General features: G+C 40.5%; 1 protein-coding gene across 2 annotated transcripts in view; it reads left to right on the top strand.

The window, feature by feature from the left end:
- The first annotated feature begins 2380 nt into the window (after window positions 1-2380).
- The window catches only part of chm (CHM Rab escort protein), a 125292-nt gene continuing 109186 nt past the window's right edge, over window positions 2381-18486 (top strand). For both annotated transcript variants that reach the window (XM_073058387.1, XM_073058386.1), the window contains exon 1: window positions 2381-2467. In XM_073058387.1, coding sequence (XP_072914488.1) covers window positions 2419-2467 — 49 coding nt within the window. In that variant the 5' untranslated portion in view covers window positions 2381-2418. The remainder of the gene's footprint in view (window positions 2468-18486) is intronic.

The raw sequence follows: 18486 nt of genomic DNA, 5'->3' as shown, positions 1-18486 counted from the left end.
ATTATTATTATCATCATCATCATCATTCTCCTTTGTACTTGCACAGTTTGTTGTCTTTTGCACACTGGTTGTCTATCCATCCTGTTGATTCTATTGTGTTTCTTTGTACTTACTGTAAATGCCGGCAAGAAAATGAATCTCAGGATTGTACATAGTGGCATATATACTTCGATAATACATTTACGTAGAACTTTGAACTTTTCATCATGTTGTGCACGATGGAAAGAATTTTCAATGAACACCAAGATCGTAAATGTAAATTGCCTTAAGTTTATATATTTACATTACCTCTACACTTTTCACTTAAAAAAATATAACTTCGATAAATAGTCTTTCACAGAATTTTAACTACGTAGAGTTGGGATTACTAGTTCAGCCGTGCTTGCGGAAAACACGACCAATTTACTTTCTTAAAGGTTCCGAAAACTTTATCTTACAACCTATATAATAAACATTGCTGTCCATGAAGTTAAAGTGTTAATCAAATATCATGCATGTTTTAGTTTCATCGTTGTTAATGTGGAAACTCCGAAAAAATTAAAAGATTTAAAAATTACAGATGTTTTCATTTAAATTTCCAGTACGGCAATGAATCCAACTAATTCTCAGAAACGACTCAGAATACTGACTCAAAGCGAAAACGATCAACTTTTCAATTTCTAAAAAGCAGAGGTTACAATACAAGTCAAAATATTACTGGTTTTCCGCGCCGACTGAAAAAAATAGGTCTGGTAATATTGCCGGCGCAATGTCATATATTTACATGAACACGCGGAAATTAATCATTGATAATCTGTTAATAAGTGTCGCGCCAGTTATGACAATGATGTGCGAGCTGTTTAGAATATCAAAGTATTCCAGCTGATGATTTAGAACCTTTGCTAGGGGAAGTTTTCATTGCCTCACATCTGAAGAGTACAGATTCCAGTCTTTATAATTACGGTATAAGATTAAACACAACTTCTTAAAACTCCTGAGGAAAATGCTTCCTATAATTTCTCAGTGACTGAATCATCTTTACAAACGCATTGATAATTCCACTTTTGCGTGAACTGAGGATGATTATTGACAACTATCTGATAATATAAATATTAACCGAAGCAACGGCAAAAAGAAGGCGGGAAGGGTGATCCAACAATAGCCTCATCAGTACAATTAGGGATACGTAAACTAATTTGTTCATTAAACACATTTTGCCAAATTGTTGATAAATCAATCTCTGTAATTTGAGTCGTATCCAAAACAATGCTATTAGAAATCGATCTAGCCTCATTCACAAAAAGACTTATATTAAATGATTTTAACCTCACCAAACGCACGCTGAGTAAGCACTAGTTATTGAAAAGAAGCTTACCGAAAGTCTGACAAGTGCATCGACATCAAGCTCGAACTTCGAACTATTTTTATTCGATTTAAAGCGGTAACTGCTCCATTACATGGTGGCTGCAAACTAAATAAGACAGTGTTGCTCATCAAGCCGCTTATCAAGTATACCTGCAGACTGCACAATGTCAGTACCCTGCATTGCTTTATAAGAGTAGACGCTCGTAATCTTCATTTACGGAAACGTACAACTGTAACTGTACGTTCAATACACAAGCATTTAAACAAACCTGAGGGTTATCATTATGTAGGTAGAACATTGATAATCAGAGAGCTTTGGTTTAGAAAGTAGGGTATTTTGCTGAAGGACTAAACAGAAGTTCAATATAATTGTTCTCAGTTGCAATTGAATACATTTACTTAAAACGGTCCCTCTCCATCGTTTTCCAACACAGGAAGGGGTATAGTACACTGATGGAAGCAAGTTCTAACTTTGCAAGTTAGTTTTGTTGATGGGGGGGGGGGGGGGTGATCGTATAACTTTCTGAATGTAAGCGATCTCGATAACAAACGAAAATGTAAAGGGGGCGTTTTTGGGCAATTGAGAAAGTTAGTTTATTTTTGCGCAAATTGGAAATTTGAAGGATTTGACAGAGATCAGAGCTTAAAGTGATTTCAAATCAAGAAATACAGTATAGTATATATGAAAGAGTGCGGTATGAAAAGATGTGTCACATTGTTATATGATTGAACTACTTACTAACTAATAACTAATAAAGCTATTTTCACCAAAATACCCGTTACATTATTTAATATATTTCCAGGTTTCATGTCATTGTGATACGTCAATTATTGACTTCACAATTCGGGGCAGTGCGGGGAGAGAAATATGTTGTGCGTATGTCTTATAATTCCATTTCAGCTGAATTCCTTTTAAATGTTTTGTTTATGTATGATTGGAGATGTAACTATCCCTTTCTTATTAGTGCACATATATTTATCACCAAGTGTGACGTTTTCCTGTTGATTGACAGCAGTTACGGGGCGGATAAGTGTCGTAATTTCCGTAGTCTGCGTCACGCTAGGCATGCGAAGATGGCGGATTCTCTCCCTGCGGAGGTGGACGTGGTAGTCTTGGGTACAGGTAAGGATGGAAGAAGTGAAGGCGACCTTCTTGGTGTTGTGTTTTACCCAGACGTGGCAGAGTCGGCCTGAGTCATGGGTCTCGGAGCTTTCAAGCCCTGCGTTGCAGTTGTCAGGAGGTTGTATTGAAGCTGGGCCTTGGTTCTTCAATATAATGTAGAATCTAAGAGTCGCCCTGTACCAGGAGTATGCCAGAAAACCCGCGTTTCAATGACGCGACACATCGCAAAGTGTTTGCAGCTACTTAGTACGACTTGAAGTGTAGGCACAGTTACAATGTGAGAATAAAATTCAAGTAAACAGCAACAGTTTGTGACTATCCTGTTAAATGGCCACTTCAGACCTCTATACCACTATTTAAATGAATGAATTCACTTCTTCTCTTTGGGGCTTTTGTCAAATGATAAATCTCGTATTTTTGCTTTTTAGGAAGTGAACATTGAAAATAATAGGAGCTACTGGGAATATGGGGGAAAACCAACAAAAAGTGTAAGAAACACTTGGGTCAGGCAAAATCTACAGAAAAAGAAAAGGTTAATGTTTCAGGTGAAACACTCCTTTCAAAACTGGGCAAGAGGAAAAAGCACCTTGTATGGAAGGGATAGCTAGAACAAAATGAATATCTCTGACAGAGTGAGATCAAAAGTTGTTTTGGTGCTAAGTGACAGATAAAGTCATTGAGTTGATAGAGGAAGTTAATGATTAAGCACACACAAAAAAACCTGAAATTGAGCAGTTCCATGTTACTTCCTTTCTGTCTATCAGAACTGATCATTTAAAATTTAAATCTGACCTTGATCCAGCTTTTCTCTCTGTATTTTCTTTCTTTTTAACTGTCCAGGTAGACATACCTGTATTTAAAAAATGCAAAGCTGTTTTACTAAACTTGACAAATTATTTGCAGTCACAGTCATTGTCCTTTGGAGAAAGAACCCTCCATTTTGGGTCAGACAAGCATAACTGATGCATCAGATTGGATTAGCGGTTTGACAGATTGGAATGTGCAATAAATATCATTCTTGTAGGCTGTTCTCTTTCCACAAAGTCACTTTGTTTAACAAGCTATTGAACAAACTGTTTATCTGCAAACTTTAATATTTTGAGTAAAACATTTTAAAAATACTTTAAGAGTGAAGTTGGATGTAGAATAAACTTAAATCATAGCAAAATGTTCCCTGAGGTTAAACATGAAGGTCCTATAAGTACATAACCAATGTTGACCTGTAGTAGAAACTTTAAAATTATTTTGGAAATGCAAATGATTGTTGTGTTTCTAAGAACAGTATTTTTGCATCACTTTTGTACTTTAGTGGAAAAATGACCAAGGAATTTATAAATTTTAATAGCACTTCATTCAAAGCTTTGAGAATAAAAGCAAAAATTGCTGATTTAACTTTTCACCAACTTGTTGATCTTTCCTCGTTTCCTCCTGGAGTTAATTTTAGCTTCTGCTTGGTGAATGTGCCACCTGAGAAAAGTGATGATTGCAATTGATGACTTGTGTTGATACAAGTGTGAAACTGTCATCATCAAAAACTTGTTTCAAATCTGTTAATTTAAAATAATTGGTCAGTAAATACTGCAGTTTTAATTCTCAAGGTTCTCTAATTGTGTCAAATATTTTTCTGTTGTGTTGCTATGATGTGTAAGAGTGAAATTTCCTCCTTTATAGTGGTGTGACCAGGTTTAAAATTGTAATATCTTATTCTTCTGTGCATACCTGAATGATGAGGAGAGGCGGATGTTTGAACTTCACTCATTTGATGTTTAGAAAAGCCAAAGCAATTTTTGGAATTTATATTTTGCTGGATAACAATGCTGCTTAGCAATATTTTAATGTAAAAGAAAACTTCTACAAAAAGCATGGACTTGTCCTTGCAGTGTCTAAAAGATATTTGCATTATCAAGTACCTTCTAGTACGTGATGCTCAGTGTGAATTCCTTGGAATGAAGGCATGACTGAAATCGACCTTGTTGCAGCCCTGAACCCTGTGGCTGCTACTCACTCCGATCTGTCTAAACACTAATCAGTGCCAAAGCCCCTCCACACTGAGCTGTGAGCTGTTCATTATTGAGGGAGTATCGTGCAGCTCATAGATTCATGACAGTCCACGGTAGCAAGTGGTTACAGCTTGAGGTGTTCCGGAGTTCATTGTTCAATTCCAGCACCATTCTGTTCTTGTCATGATCATGTAAATATACAACATTGTGCTGGCAATATTACCAACCCTTTTTTTAAAATTGATGAGGAAAACAAATATTTTAATTTGTATTGTAATCACTGCTTTTTGGAAATTCAAAAGTTGATAATTTTCTGAATTGTTTGTAGCCATTCTATAAGGGGTCTCTGTACATCTCCGGAATGCGTGGATTTTCCCTGGTTGCCCCTTGTTCCTCCCAAAGTCCAAAGATGCACTGGGTAGGTTAATTGGTCATTGTAATTAGGTAGGGTTAATTGGGGTTCTGGGATTGCTGGGGTGGCATGCTTTGAAGGGCTAGTAGGGCCTACTCTGCAATGTATCACAAAATAAATAAAACAGCATGCAGTGTGCAACCCAAACCGATGCCTTTTTAAAAAAAAGTACAGGAAGTGTCTGTGTGCTCTGCAGGGTAATATTAAGCAGGATATTAATACAGTCAAATGCATCAGCAAATCTGCAGTTTATGGATGCGTGAATAGGCAGTGATGGCCGTTAAGCCTACTGTGACTTCACCCTGGTTGTTTTCAGTTAGTAATGGAAATGATGTCAATATTGAGTACATTAAACAAGGTGATTGCTGCCCAGTTAGCAATGATGTAATATGCGATTTTAGTTTGTTTGTGGGCAGTGCTATCCTTTGATGTATGGGGAAAAGTAACCTGTTTATTGTTTTGTATTGTCAACATACTATTAATGTGCACCTTAATGACCACCACACACGGTGGTCAGCAGCACAGGAGCGCCGCAGGGGACCATGCTCTCTCCGGTCCTGTTCACCCTGTACACATCAGACTTCCAATATAACTCGGAGTCCTGCCATGTGCAGAAGTTCACTGACGACACGGCCATAGTGGGGTGTGTCAGGAATGGACAGGAGGAGGAGTATAGGAAACTGATACAGGACTTTGTGATATGGTGCAACTCAAACTACCTGCGTCTCAATATCACCAAGACCAAGGAGATGGTGGTGGACTTTAGGAGATCTAGGCCTCATATGGAGCCAGTGATCATTAATGGAGAATGTGTGGAGCAGGTTAAGACCTACAAGTATCTGGGAGTACAGTTAGACGAGAAGCTAGACTGGACTGCCAACACAGATGCCTTGTGCAGGAAGGCACAGAGTCGACTGTACCTTCCTTAGAAGGTTGGCATCATTCAATGTCTGTAGTGAGATGCTGAAGATGTTCTATAGGTCAGTTGTGGAGAGTGCCCTCTTCTTTGTGGTGGCGTGTTGGGGAGGCAGCATTAAGAAGAGGGACGCCTCACGTCTTAATAAGCTGGTAAGGAAGGCGGGCTCTGTCGTGGGCAAAGTACTGGAGAGTATAACATCGGTAGCTGAGCGAAGGGCGCTGAGTAGGCTACGGTCAATTATGGAAAACCCTGAACATCCTCTACATAGCACCATCCAGAGACAGAGAAGCAGTTTCAGCGACAGGTTGCTATCGATGCAATGCTCCTCAGACAGGATGAAGAGGTCAATACTCCCCAATGCCATTAGGCTTTACAATTCAACCGCCAGGAGTAAGATATGTTAAAGTGCCGGGGTTGATTGTATTTAATGTATTTAAGTAAACTACTTAAGAACTTTTTAAAAGCTATTATTAATGCTTTTTGAGAGAGTGATTTAGAGGCATATCATATTTTTACTGAGTTAAATATTGTATGAAATTAGTTTTGCTACAACAAGTGTATGGGACATTGGAAAAAATGTTGAATTTCCCCATGGGGATGAATAAAGTATCTATCTATCTATCTAACCTGCTGTGCAGTGAAGCAAATTATTCATAACTTGTATCTCAAATTTTTTTCCTGGTTTGCTCTTAAAAAGAATTTCTGTGACTGCATTGGAACACAGAAGATTCAACTCTTCAAGCAACACACACAAAATGCTGGAAGAACTCAGCAGGTTAGGCAGCATCTATGGATGCTGAAGCGTTTTGGTCCGAAATGTCGACTGTACTTTTCCAGAGATGCTGCCTGACTTGTTGAGTTCCTCCAGCATGTTGTGCGTGTTGCTTGGATTTCCAGCATCTGCAGACTTTCCCTTATTTGAGATTCAAATATTCGTTTGATTGCAAGATGGCACCATTCTTATAACCCTGTTACACGTCTGTGCAGAGGTCAAGTTTTTGGGGCAACAGAATGCACTTTACAGTTAAGTGAAAATCAGAACTGCCAATGCTGGAAATCTAAAGCTGTGTGCTCAGACAGAAGTAGTGATGTTTCTCAAGCTTATCCAGGGTCTCACTAATGATACAGGAGGCCCTAGCCAGTTAAGTCAGACTACAAGTGTAAAAAGACCCTGATGGGTGTCGTATATAGGCCTCCGAACAGTAGCCAGGATGTGGGGTACAAATTACAGCAGATGGGAAAGTCATGTAAAAAGGGCAGTGTTACAGTAGTCATTGGGGATTTCAAAATATAAGTACCGTAGATTCCGGACTACAGAGCGCACCTGATTAAAAGCCGCTGGCTCTAATTTTAGAAATAAAATCAATTTTTTAATTGTAAAGGCCGCATCGGATTTTAGGCCGCACCGGATTTTAGGCCGCACCGGATTTTCGGCCGCAGGTGTCCCACGTTGTAATATGAGATATTTACACAGAAAGATATTACACGTGAGGATTTTTTTAACTTTTAATTAAATCCATATGGTAACAAAAACAAATACATATTGCAAATGCTTTTTTTCGAACCGTGCCCGTACGCGGCTACTTTTAAATATACGTTGCGTATACTTCTTTACTGAACAACATTCCAATATCTCCTAACGACTGGTAAAAAATATATATATTGCAGCCTACCAGGAAAAGTTATTGATCACCTTTAACTTAAAAGCAGCGTTCGCTCAGATCCAAAGCCGCTCGCGTAATGCGCTCCCTCCCTCCGTCCCGTTTCATCGCAAACCGGCATTTAAAAGCAGCGTTCGCTCAGATCCAAAGCCGCTCGCGTAATGCGCTCCCTCCCTCCGTCCCGTTTCATCGCAAACCGGCATTTTCCCACAAGACACCGCGAAACCGGGTGTGACGTCATAGCATCCCGCGATGTTGTACAGAAAACAAATATAGTTAAAACTCTTCTAACTTTAACTAGAAAATGAATTACTAAGCGAAAATATTATAAACTAAGTAACTGCCATAAGGCAGCACAATGCTTCGAGTGTTTTCCATGTTGATGAGGGTGAGTACAAATGACTGATTTACAATAATTTAATTGTGAAAGTGCGCTTGATTTATCGTACAATTTCATTGGACCTCTGTGAACTACTCATCAATTTTATTGGTCTACTGTTATGAGGCAAAATGTTTACGAGGCGGCATGAAAAAAAACCATGCATTAGCCGCTTCGGATTATAGGCCGCAAAGTTCAAAGCTGTTCAAAATGTGGGAAAAAAGTAGCGGCTTAAAATCCGGAATCTACGGTATATTGTGGAGAAAATCAGGTTGGTGCTTGTTCCCAAGAGAGAGAATTCACAGAATTACTATGAGGTACCTTATCAGAGGAGCTTGTGGTCGAGCCCACAAGTGAAAGGACAATTTTGGATTGGGTGTTGTGTAATGACTTAGATTTGATTAAGGAATCTTTATGAGACAGCGATCATTTGTCAGAAGTTATCCTGCAGTTTGAACGGGAGAAGCTAAAATCAGATGTATTGGTAGTACAGGTGAACTACAGAGAAATGAGAGGCAAACTGATTGGAAGGGGACACGAGCTGGGTTGATGATAGAGCAGCAATGGCTGGAGTTTCTGGAAGTAATTCTGAAGACATAATAAATTTACTTTGGTAAAATTGATTTTTATCAAGGTATGTCACTGTATACAATCTTGAGATTCATTTTCTTTGGACATTCGTAAAAAAGAATTAACAACCATAATAGAATTAATGAAAGACCACACCAACAGGGTGGACAACCAGTGTGCAAAAGACAACTAATTGTGAAAATACAAAAAAAAAGTAGAGAAAGAAGTAATAATAAATGAACAATAAATCATGAGCACATTAGGATAGTCATTGAAAGTCAGTCCATAGGTTGTGTGAACGTTCAGTGATGAGGCAAGTGTAGTTCAATGAAGTTATTAATCTCCTCTGGTTCAGGACCCTGATGGTTGAGGGGTAATAACTATTCCTGGACCTGGTGGTATGAGGTCTGAGGCTCTTGTACTCTTATTCTGATGGCAGCAGCAAGATGAGAGCATGTCCTGGGCAGTGGGGGTTCCCTGATAATGGATGTTGCTTTCTTGCGACAATGCTCTGTGTAGATGCACTCAATGGTGAGAAGGGCTTTACCTGTGATGGGCTGGGCCATATCCATTACCTTTTGTAGGATTTTGCATTCAAGGGCATCGGTGTTTCCATACCAGACTACGATGCAGCAAGTCAATATACTCTCCACCACACATCAAAAGAAGTTTGTCAAAGTTTTTTTTAGGTATCAGAATTGGGTATCATCAGCATATATCATGAAATTTGTTAACATAGCAGTAGTACAATGCCACACATGAGAATAGAGAAAGAAAAAAAGTAAATCAATTACACCAAGTGTATATGTATATTAAAAAGTTTAAAATAGTGCAAAACAGAAATAATATATTTCAAAAAAAATGAGGTAGGTTCATGAGTTCAATATCCATTTAGGAATCAGATGGCAGAGGGGAAGAAACTGTTCCTTCCTGAATTGTTGATTGTGTGCCTACAGACTTCTGTACCTCCTTCCTGACGGTAACAATGAGAAGAGAGCATATCCTGGGTGATGGGGGTCCTTAATAATGGATGCCATCTTTCTGAAGCACTGTTCCTTCAGGGTGTCTTGGATACAATGGCAGCTAGTACCCATGACGGAGTTAATTTTACAACTTTCAGTAGCTTTTGGTCCTTTGCAGTAGCCTTCCCCAACCCCCCCCCCCCCCCCCCCCAAGCCCAGGCAGTGATCCAACCTGTCAGAATGCTTTCCAGAGATATAGAAGTTTGTGTTTTTGGTAACAAACCAAATCTCTTCAAACTCCTAATGAAATATAGCCGCTGTCTTGCCTTCTTTATAGCAGCAATTATATGTTAGGACCAAGTTAGATCCTCAGAGATCTTGACACCCAGGAACTTGAAATTGCTCGCTCACTCACTCCTCTTGATCCCACTGAGGATTGCTTCGTGTTCCTTTGTCTTATCCCTCCTGAAGTCCACAACCAGCTCTTTCATCTTGCTGGCATTGAGTGCAAGGTTGTTGCTGTGACACCACTCAACTAGCTGGTATATCTCGCTCCTGTTGGCCCCCTCAACTCCTTTTGAGATTCTACCAACAATGGTTGTGTCATCAGCAAATTGATAGATGGCATTTGAGCTATACTTAGCCACATAGTCATGGTATAAAGGGAGTAGAGCAGTGGGCTAAGCACACACCCCTGAGGTGCACCAATGTTGGTAATGAGCGATATTATTACCAATACACACAAATTGTAGTTTTCCGGTTAGATGTCATACCAAATCTTCACAGACTCCTAAGAAAATAGAGGTATGCCGTACTTTCTTCATAATTGCATTTGTCTGCATGGCCTAGGACAGGTCCTCTGAAATTACAACACAGAGGAAGTTAAAGTTGCTGGCCCTCTCCAACTCGGATCCTCTGATGAGGACTGGCTCCTGGACCTCTGGATTCCTCCTCCTGAAGCCAATAATCAGCTCCTTGGTCTTGCGATATTGAGTAAGAGATTATTATTGTGACGAAGAATCATTCTAAAGAAAGGATGAAGCCACTGTGGCTGACGAGAAGTCAACGACAGCAGAAAAGCAAAAGCGAGTACATGCATTACTGTATAACAAAAAATAGTGGGAATCTAGATGTTTGGAAAGCTTTAAAAAAAAAATCTAACAAAAAGCAACTAAAATAGTAATGTGAAATGATGAAATATGAAGGTAAGCTACCGGTAGTCAATAATATAAAAGAGGATAGCACAAGTTCCTCTCTGCGCCCCCCCCCCCCCCCAGATATATAAAGAGTAAAAGAGAGGCAAGAGTGAACATTGAACTACTGGTAAATGATGCTGGAGAGGTAATAATGGATAAAAAAGAAATAGATGAACTAAATAACTATATTATATCCGTCTTCACAAGCAGGATAGGCAAAGAAGGGTCATTAGATGTTAACTTGAATTTTTCAAAGGCTTTTGACAAGTTGCCACAATAAGGCTGCTTAACAAGCTGAGAACCCATGATGTGACAGGAAAGGGACTAAGAGGGATAGATGGGCTAACTGGCAGAAGACAAAAAGTGAGAATAAGGGGGCCTTTTTCAGTTGGCTGCCGGTGACTAGTGGTGCTCCCTAGGGACTGGCGTTGGATCTGCTACTTTTCATGTTATACCGTATATTCTGGAGTATAAGCTGACTCTCCATTTTCAAGGTTAAAAAAGTGACTTTTTCATGTTACCTTTGTATAAGCCGACCCCGTTTGTAGAGGTTTTTGATTTAACCAGAAAAGATCACAAGATCTCACATGCCGGTACTCAGCTTTGCCGGATCCAGAACCGGGAAATTTTGTGAACCAGTACCTGCTAAGTACCTGCCAGTACCTGCTAAACAGGCCTACACATTGTAGAGCGTTATGAGTGAATTCTTAATAAATAAATCAGGGAGGGAAGTTTTGGATTAGGTTTCCAATGGAAAAGAATCCTCTGAAATGTAACCCCCGTGAAACCATTTAGCGCCTATCGCAATCTCGTTAAAACATAACATGAGGTGGTAGGATCAGTACGTGTACTCAGTATTGAGTTTGTGACCACCATGTACAAAAGATTAAAACAAATGCGATATGATGCTGGCTTCAAGCTGAAGGTTGTTGATTTTGCTAAAGGAACTAATAATTCTGCAGCTGCTAAGAAGTTTAGTGTAAACGAGAGAGAGTGAGAGAGTGGAGAAAGGCAGAGGACACACTGAGGGGAATGCCAAAGACGAAATATATAAACTGCGGGAAAACATGCCAGTGGCCAGAACTGGAGGAAAAGATTTTAGAGTGGGTAAATCACCAGCGATCATCAGGATACATTGTTACCGGAGAAATGATTCGAGTTCAAGCGTTGAAATGAGACGAAAAGCACCGTGAGGACAGCGAAAATTTCAAAGCTACGCGAAGTTAGTGCGCCCGATTTATGAATAGACGTGATCTTGTGTTGAGACAAAAAAACAAAGATTGCTCAGAAAATTCCTGCGGGGTGTTGTTTACGTTCAAGAACGCTGCTGGATGGACGAATCAGGTTGCTTGAAGTGGGTTAGAGAGATGTGGCGTCAATGTCCAGAAGGTGTCAGGAAGGAAAAGTCACTACTTGTCTGGGACATGTTCAAAGCACACTTGTCAGGTGAGACAAAAGCAGCACTGAAAGTTGAAAATACGGACATTGCAGTCATCCCCCGGTGGTTTGACGTCAGTGCTCCAGCAACTAGATGTGAGTTTAAACAAACCAAAGAATACATGCGTCGACAGTGGAACCAATTTGACTCAAAAACAGCCTATAAATATGACCTGTCTTCCATATATTCATTTTCCCAAAGTTGGCATCCTCTGCATAAACCGACCCCCTAATTTTAGGACCAAAATTTAGGGCCAAAATTTCAGCTTATACACCAGAATTTACAGTATATTAATGACCCGGATGAGAGAATTGATGACTTTGTGGCCACATTTGTGGTTGATACAAAGATAGGTGGAGGGGCATGTAGTGTTGACGAGGCAGGGAGCATACAGAAGGAGTTGGTCACTCAGACAAATGGTCAAAGAAGTGGGAAATGGAATATCGTGCAGGGAACTGTTCTTTGGTAGAAGGAATAAAGGCGTGGAAGATTTTCTAAACAGTGAGCAAATTCAAAAGTCGGGTGCAAAGTAACTTGGGAGTCCTGATGCAGGTTTTCCAAAAGGTTAGTTTGTAGGTTGAATCAATAGTGAGGAAGGTAAAAGCCATGTTATTATTCATTTTGAGTAGGTTGGAATAAACAAGCAAGGATGAAATGCTGCACCTTTGTAAGACATTGGTCAGATTACATTCGGAGTATTGTGAACTCGAAATTCTGCAATTGGTGGAAATTCAGAGCAACGTACATCTAAGAAAGATATATTAGGCCCCATATCTAAAAGTCTGTCTTGGCATTAGAGAGCATCTAGAAAAGGTTTATGAGAATGTTCTGAGGATGAAAAGGTAGGAGGAGTGTTTGATGGTTCTAGTTCTGTATCCACTTTAGAAGAATCAGTGGGAGGAGGGGAAATCACATTGAAACCTACCCATTATTGAAAAATTGTGATAGAATGGACATGGAAATGATGTTTTCAATGATGGCAGAGTCGAGGAGTCGAGAGCACAGCCTCAGAATAGAAGGGTGCTTCTTGAGAGAAGAGGCGAGGTGGAATTTCTACAGTTAGAGGATGATGAATCTCTAATTCATTGCCAAAGACAGCTGAGGAGGTCAGGACCGGTTATATTTAAAGCGAAGGCTGATGGGTTCTTGATTAGGAAGGATGTCAAAGGTAATGGGGTGAAGGCAGGAGAATGGGATTGAGAAGGAAAATGGAACAGCCATGAAATGGCAGAGAAGACTTGATGGACCTAATGACTTAATTCTGCTCCTATGCCTATGGTCTTAATTTGTCGGTATATATCAGTTACCTATCTGATATTAACATCTTATCTTTTTTCTCTCTGAGAGTGAAGGACATGCCTAGCCTGAACTGGCTGGGATGCCGTCCTACTCTGCATTTTTTTTTTGCAACTCCCACTTCCTTTTGTCTGTCTTTGCTCTCTTACTGCTCCCATTTACCCACTGATCTGATAGTCTTGTCTCTATTGTCACTGCCATTTCACCCTACAAGAGAAGCCCCCTCCCCCATCCTCCTTACAGGTTTACAAGCTTTTGTCTTCTAACAGTTCTGATGGGAGTCTCCAATCCGAAATGTTAACTGTTCCTCTTCCTGTAGAATTGACCTGACCTACTTGGTACTTCTAACATTTTGTATTTGAATTTTGCAGTTAATTGGTGAAATCTTGAAGTGTAAGCATATGCAAGTATGAGAGTCAATTGAAGTAAAATTACCACAATCTGCTATCTGACTGTTCAGAAATCCTGATGGGTTGGTATCTGGATTATTGGGTGAAGTTTACTACTCCTCCTTTATGCTTGCTGGGTTCACTGAAAAAAAAATTAAAATAATATAGTGTAATATCTTGGGCGGCACAGTGCTTCAAAGTACAGGCAACATGGGTTTAATTCCAGCTGCTGCCTGTAAGGAGTTTGTACTTTCTCCATGTGACTGTGTGGGTTTCCTGGGGTGCTGTGGTTTCCTCCATTTTCAAAAGCAGCTGGTTGGTAGGTTAATTGGTCATTGTAAATTGTCCCATGATTGGGCTAGGATTAAATTGGATTGTTGAGCAGCGTGGCTTGAAGAGCCGATTCCTCACTGTATGTCAATAAAATAAAAATATATATCTTTTTAAGTCTGAAATGTGCTGAGGTATTAATGGGATAATGTTCAATAATAAGACCATAAGGTACAGGAGCAGAATTAGGCCATTTGGTCCAAGTCAGTTATGCCATTTCATCATAGATGATCCATTTTTTTGCTTAGCCCCAATCTCCTGCCTCCCCCCACCTTCATATCCCTTCATGCCCTGACCAATCAAGAATGTATCAACCTCTGCTTTAAATATACATAAAGACTTGTCCTCCACAGCTGCCTGTAGCAACAAATTCCACAGGTTTACCACTTTCTGGCTAAAGAAATTCCTCCTCATCTCTGTTCAAAAAGGATGCCATTCTATTTTGAGTTACTATTCTCTGGTCTTAGTCTCTCCCACCATGGTAAACATCCTCTCCATATCCACTCTATCAAGGCATTTGATTGGTTTCAATTTGGTCACCCCTTATTTTCTGAGTTCTAGTGAATGCAATCCCAAAGCCATCAAAAGCTCTTTATATGATAAGCTGTTCAATCCGGGAATCATTTTTGTGAATGTCATTTGAACCCTCTCCAATTTCAGAATGTCCTTTCTCAGATAAGGAGCCCAAAACTACTCTCAATGCTCTGAGGCTTCACCAGTGCTTTAAAGTCTCAACATTACATCCTCGTTTTTATATTCTAGTCCTCTTGAAATGGATGCTAATGTCGCATTTGCCTTCCTCACCACAGACTCAACCTGTAAATTAACCTTTGGAAATCCTAGTCCCTTTGCTCCTCAGCTTTTTGTATTTTCTCTCCACTGAGAAAATGGTTAGCCCTTTTATTTCTTCTACCAAAATGCATAACCATGCACTTCTCGACACTATATTCCATCTACCACTTTGTCCTAATCTGTCCACTTGCCACTCTACTTCCTCAAAACTACCTGCACCTCCAACTAATCTTGTATAGTCTGCAAACTTTGCAACAAAGCCATCAATTCGATCATCAAAATCATTGACATATAACATATAAAGAAGTGGTCCCAACACACACCACTGTGGGACACCACTAGACACCAGCAGCCAACCAGAAAAGGCTCTCTTTCTTCCCCCTCTTTGCCTCCTGCCAATCAACCACTGCTTTATCCATGCTAGAAGCTTTCCCGTAATATCACTGGCTTGTAGTTTTTTAAGCAGGTTCGTGTGTGGCACCTTATCAAAGGCCTTCTGAAAGTCCATGTACACAACATCAACAGATTCTCCTTTTCTATCCTGCTTGTTATTTCGTCAAAGAATTCCAGCAGATTTGTGGGCAAGATTTTCCCTTGAAACCATGCTGACTATGGCCTACTTTCCCATGTGCCTCCAAGTACTCTGAAACCTCATCCTTAACAATCGACTCCAGCATCTTTCCAGCCACTGAGGTCAGACTAACTGACCTGTAGTTCTTCTGCCTCTCTTCCTTATTGAAGAGTAGAGTGACATTTGCAATTTTCCAGTCTTCTAGAGCCATTCCAGAATCTAGTGATTCTTGAAAGACCATGGCTAATGCCTCTGCAATCTCTTCAGCTACTTTTTCAGAACCCTGGGGTGTACACCATCTGGTCCAGGTAATTTTTATTTACCCTCAGACCTTTCAGTTTCCCAAGAACCATCTATCTAGTAATGGTAACTTCACACACTTCATGACCCTAATACCTGGAACTTCCACCATACTGCTCATGTCTTCCACTCTTCATTAAGACAATGAAAAATTCTTATTCAGTTCATCTGCCATTCTCTTGTATCTCTTTAACACTTTACATATCTGAAGAAACTTTTGGTATCCTCTTTAATGCTATTGGCTAGCTTATTTTTGTATCAGCGCTCCCATTTACCCACTGTGTAGGGACAGGGTTCATATTCTGGAGATGGAGTGAACAACCAGAAGAGAGCAAGGAGCAATGCAACCATGGTTGCCATCACTACCACATATACGTGTCCCACCTGCAATAGAGCTTGTGGATCCAGGATGGACTGTATAGTCATCAAAGATCTCACCGTTAAAGGAGTGGACGTTGTCATCGGATTTCGATGGACAACTGAAGAAGGTGTCATCTTGCATTTTGAATACATCTTCTTTGGGATGAATATATCCTTTGCCTTCTGAACTGCTTCCAAAAATTCTAGCCATTGGTGCTGTGCTGGCATCCCTCCCAGTGTTCTTTACCAATCAATTCTGGTTCATTACACAGCACCCAGTCAAGAATTGTTGATCCCCTTATGTTCTCAACCATGTGCTTCTCAAAAAAGCCATCTAGTAGGCATTTGAAATTTCCCTCCTTGTGCTCCAACACCAACCTGACTTTCTCTGGCTATTGAAATTCCCCATGACTATTGTAACATTGCCCTTTTGGCATGCATTTCTATCTCCTGTTGTAATTTGTAGTAATTACTGCTGTTTGGGGGTCTGTATGCAATTCCCATCAGAGTCTTTTTACTCTTGCAGTTCCTTAGTTCTATGCATAATGATTCAGCACCTTCTGACCCTGTGACACCACTTTCTAATGATTTAATTTTATTTTACCATCAGAGCCATGCCACCCCCTCTGTTTTTCTGCCTGTCCTTTCGATACAATGTATGTCCTTGGACGTTAAGCTCCCAGCAACAGTGCCAAAAGTATTCACCCCTCTTAGAAGTCCTCATGCTTTATTGTTTTACAACATTGAATCACAGTGGATTTAATTTGGCCTTTTGACATTGATCAACAGAAAAAAGTTCTCATGTCAAAGTGAAAATATCTCTACAAAGTGATCTAAATTAATTACAAAAATAAAACACAATAATTGATTGCATAAGTGTTCACCCCCTTTAAGTCAGTATTTAGTAGATGCACCTTTGGCAGCAACTTACAGCCTTGAGTCTGTGTGGAGAGGTCTCTAACAGCTTTGCACATCTAGACACTGCAATTTTTCCACATTCTTTACAAAACTGCTCAAATTCTGTCCGATTGCATGGGGATCGTGAATGAACAGCCACAAATCCTCAGTTGGGTTGGGGTCTAGACACTGACTTGGCCACTCCAGGACATTAACTTTGTTTTTAAGCCATTCCTTTGAAGACTGGCTTTATTCTGTTTATTCCGTTAATGGCTCTCCTCCCCTTCTCACTCCATCCCTGACAATATTTAGTTGTTTTTTTCCCCTCTCTCTGTGCCCATCACTCTGTCTGTTCTCCATCTCCCTCTGGTGCTTCCCCATCCCCCTTTCTTTCTCCCGAGGCCTCCCGTCCCATGATCCTTTCCCTTCTCCAGCTCTGTATCACTTTCGCCAATCACCTTTCCAGCTCTCGGCTTCACCCCACCCCCTCCGGTCTCCTATCATTTCGCATTTCCCCCCTCCCCCCACTACTTTCAAATCCCTTAGTATCTTTCCTTTCAGTTAGTCCTGACGAAGGGTCTCGGCCTGAAATGTTGACAGTGCTTCTCCTCATAGATGCTGCCTGGCCTGCTGTGTTCCACCAGCATTTTGTGTGAGCTTTGGCTTTATGCTTGGGCTCATTCTCTTGCTGGAAAGCAAATCATCTTCCTAGTTGCAGTTCTTCTGCAGATTACATCAGGTTTTCCTCCAGGATTTCTCTGTATTTTGCTGCATTCATTTTACCCTCTACCTTCACAAGCCTTCCAGGGCTTGCTGCAGTGAAGCATTCCCTCAGCATGTTGCAGCCACCACCAAGCTTCACGGTAAGGATGGCGTATTTTTGATGATGAGCGGTGTTTACTTCGTCAAACTTAGGGTTTATTCTGATGGTTAAAAAGCAAAATTTTGGTTTCGTCAGACAACAGAACCTCCTTCCAGCTGACTTCAGTCTCCCACGTGTCTTCTGGCAAACTCTAGCCAAGATTTCATGTGAGCTATTTTCAAGTGGCTTTCTCTTTGCCACTCTCCCATAAAGCTGCGACTGGTGACGCACCCAGGTAACAGTTGTATGTGTGATCTCTCTCATCTCATCCACTGAAGCTTGTATCTCATCCAGAGTTGTCATGTGTATCTTGGTGGTCTCCCTCACTAGTCCCTTTCTTGCACAGTCACTCAGTTTTTGAGGGCAACCTGCTCAAGGCAGATTTACAGCTCTGCCATATTCTTTCCATTTCTCAATGATTGACTTAACTGTGGAATCTCCTATCAACACTGCGGTTCTCTTCACCTCTCTTCTGAGCCAAGGCATCAGATTCAGTGCCAGACACCTTGTCACTGTAGCTCTGCCCAGCAGATCGTCTCCCTCAATAGTAAGTATACGACTTTAGATACTATTGAAGGGAATAGCCCCAAGTGGACCTCCTGACAGTCACCCAGTTACCTGTCTCCTGCAATCTAGGGTGACTAGCTCCTGTAGTTCCTGTCAGTTACCTCTCCATTCTCCCATG

Source organism: Hemitrygon akajei, chromosome 10 (assembly GCF_048418815.1).
Source record: "Hemitrygon akajei chromosome 10, sHemAka1.3, whole genome shotgun sequence".
NCBI lineage: Eukaryota > Metazoa > Chordata > Chondrichthyes > Myliobatiformes > Dasyatidae > Hemitrygon > Hemitrygon akajei.
The sequence above is the reverse complement of the archived record's forward strand: the minus strand, read 5'-3'. Positions and strand labels throughout refer to the sequence as shown.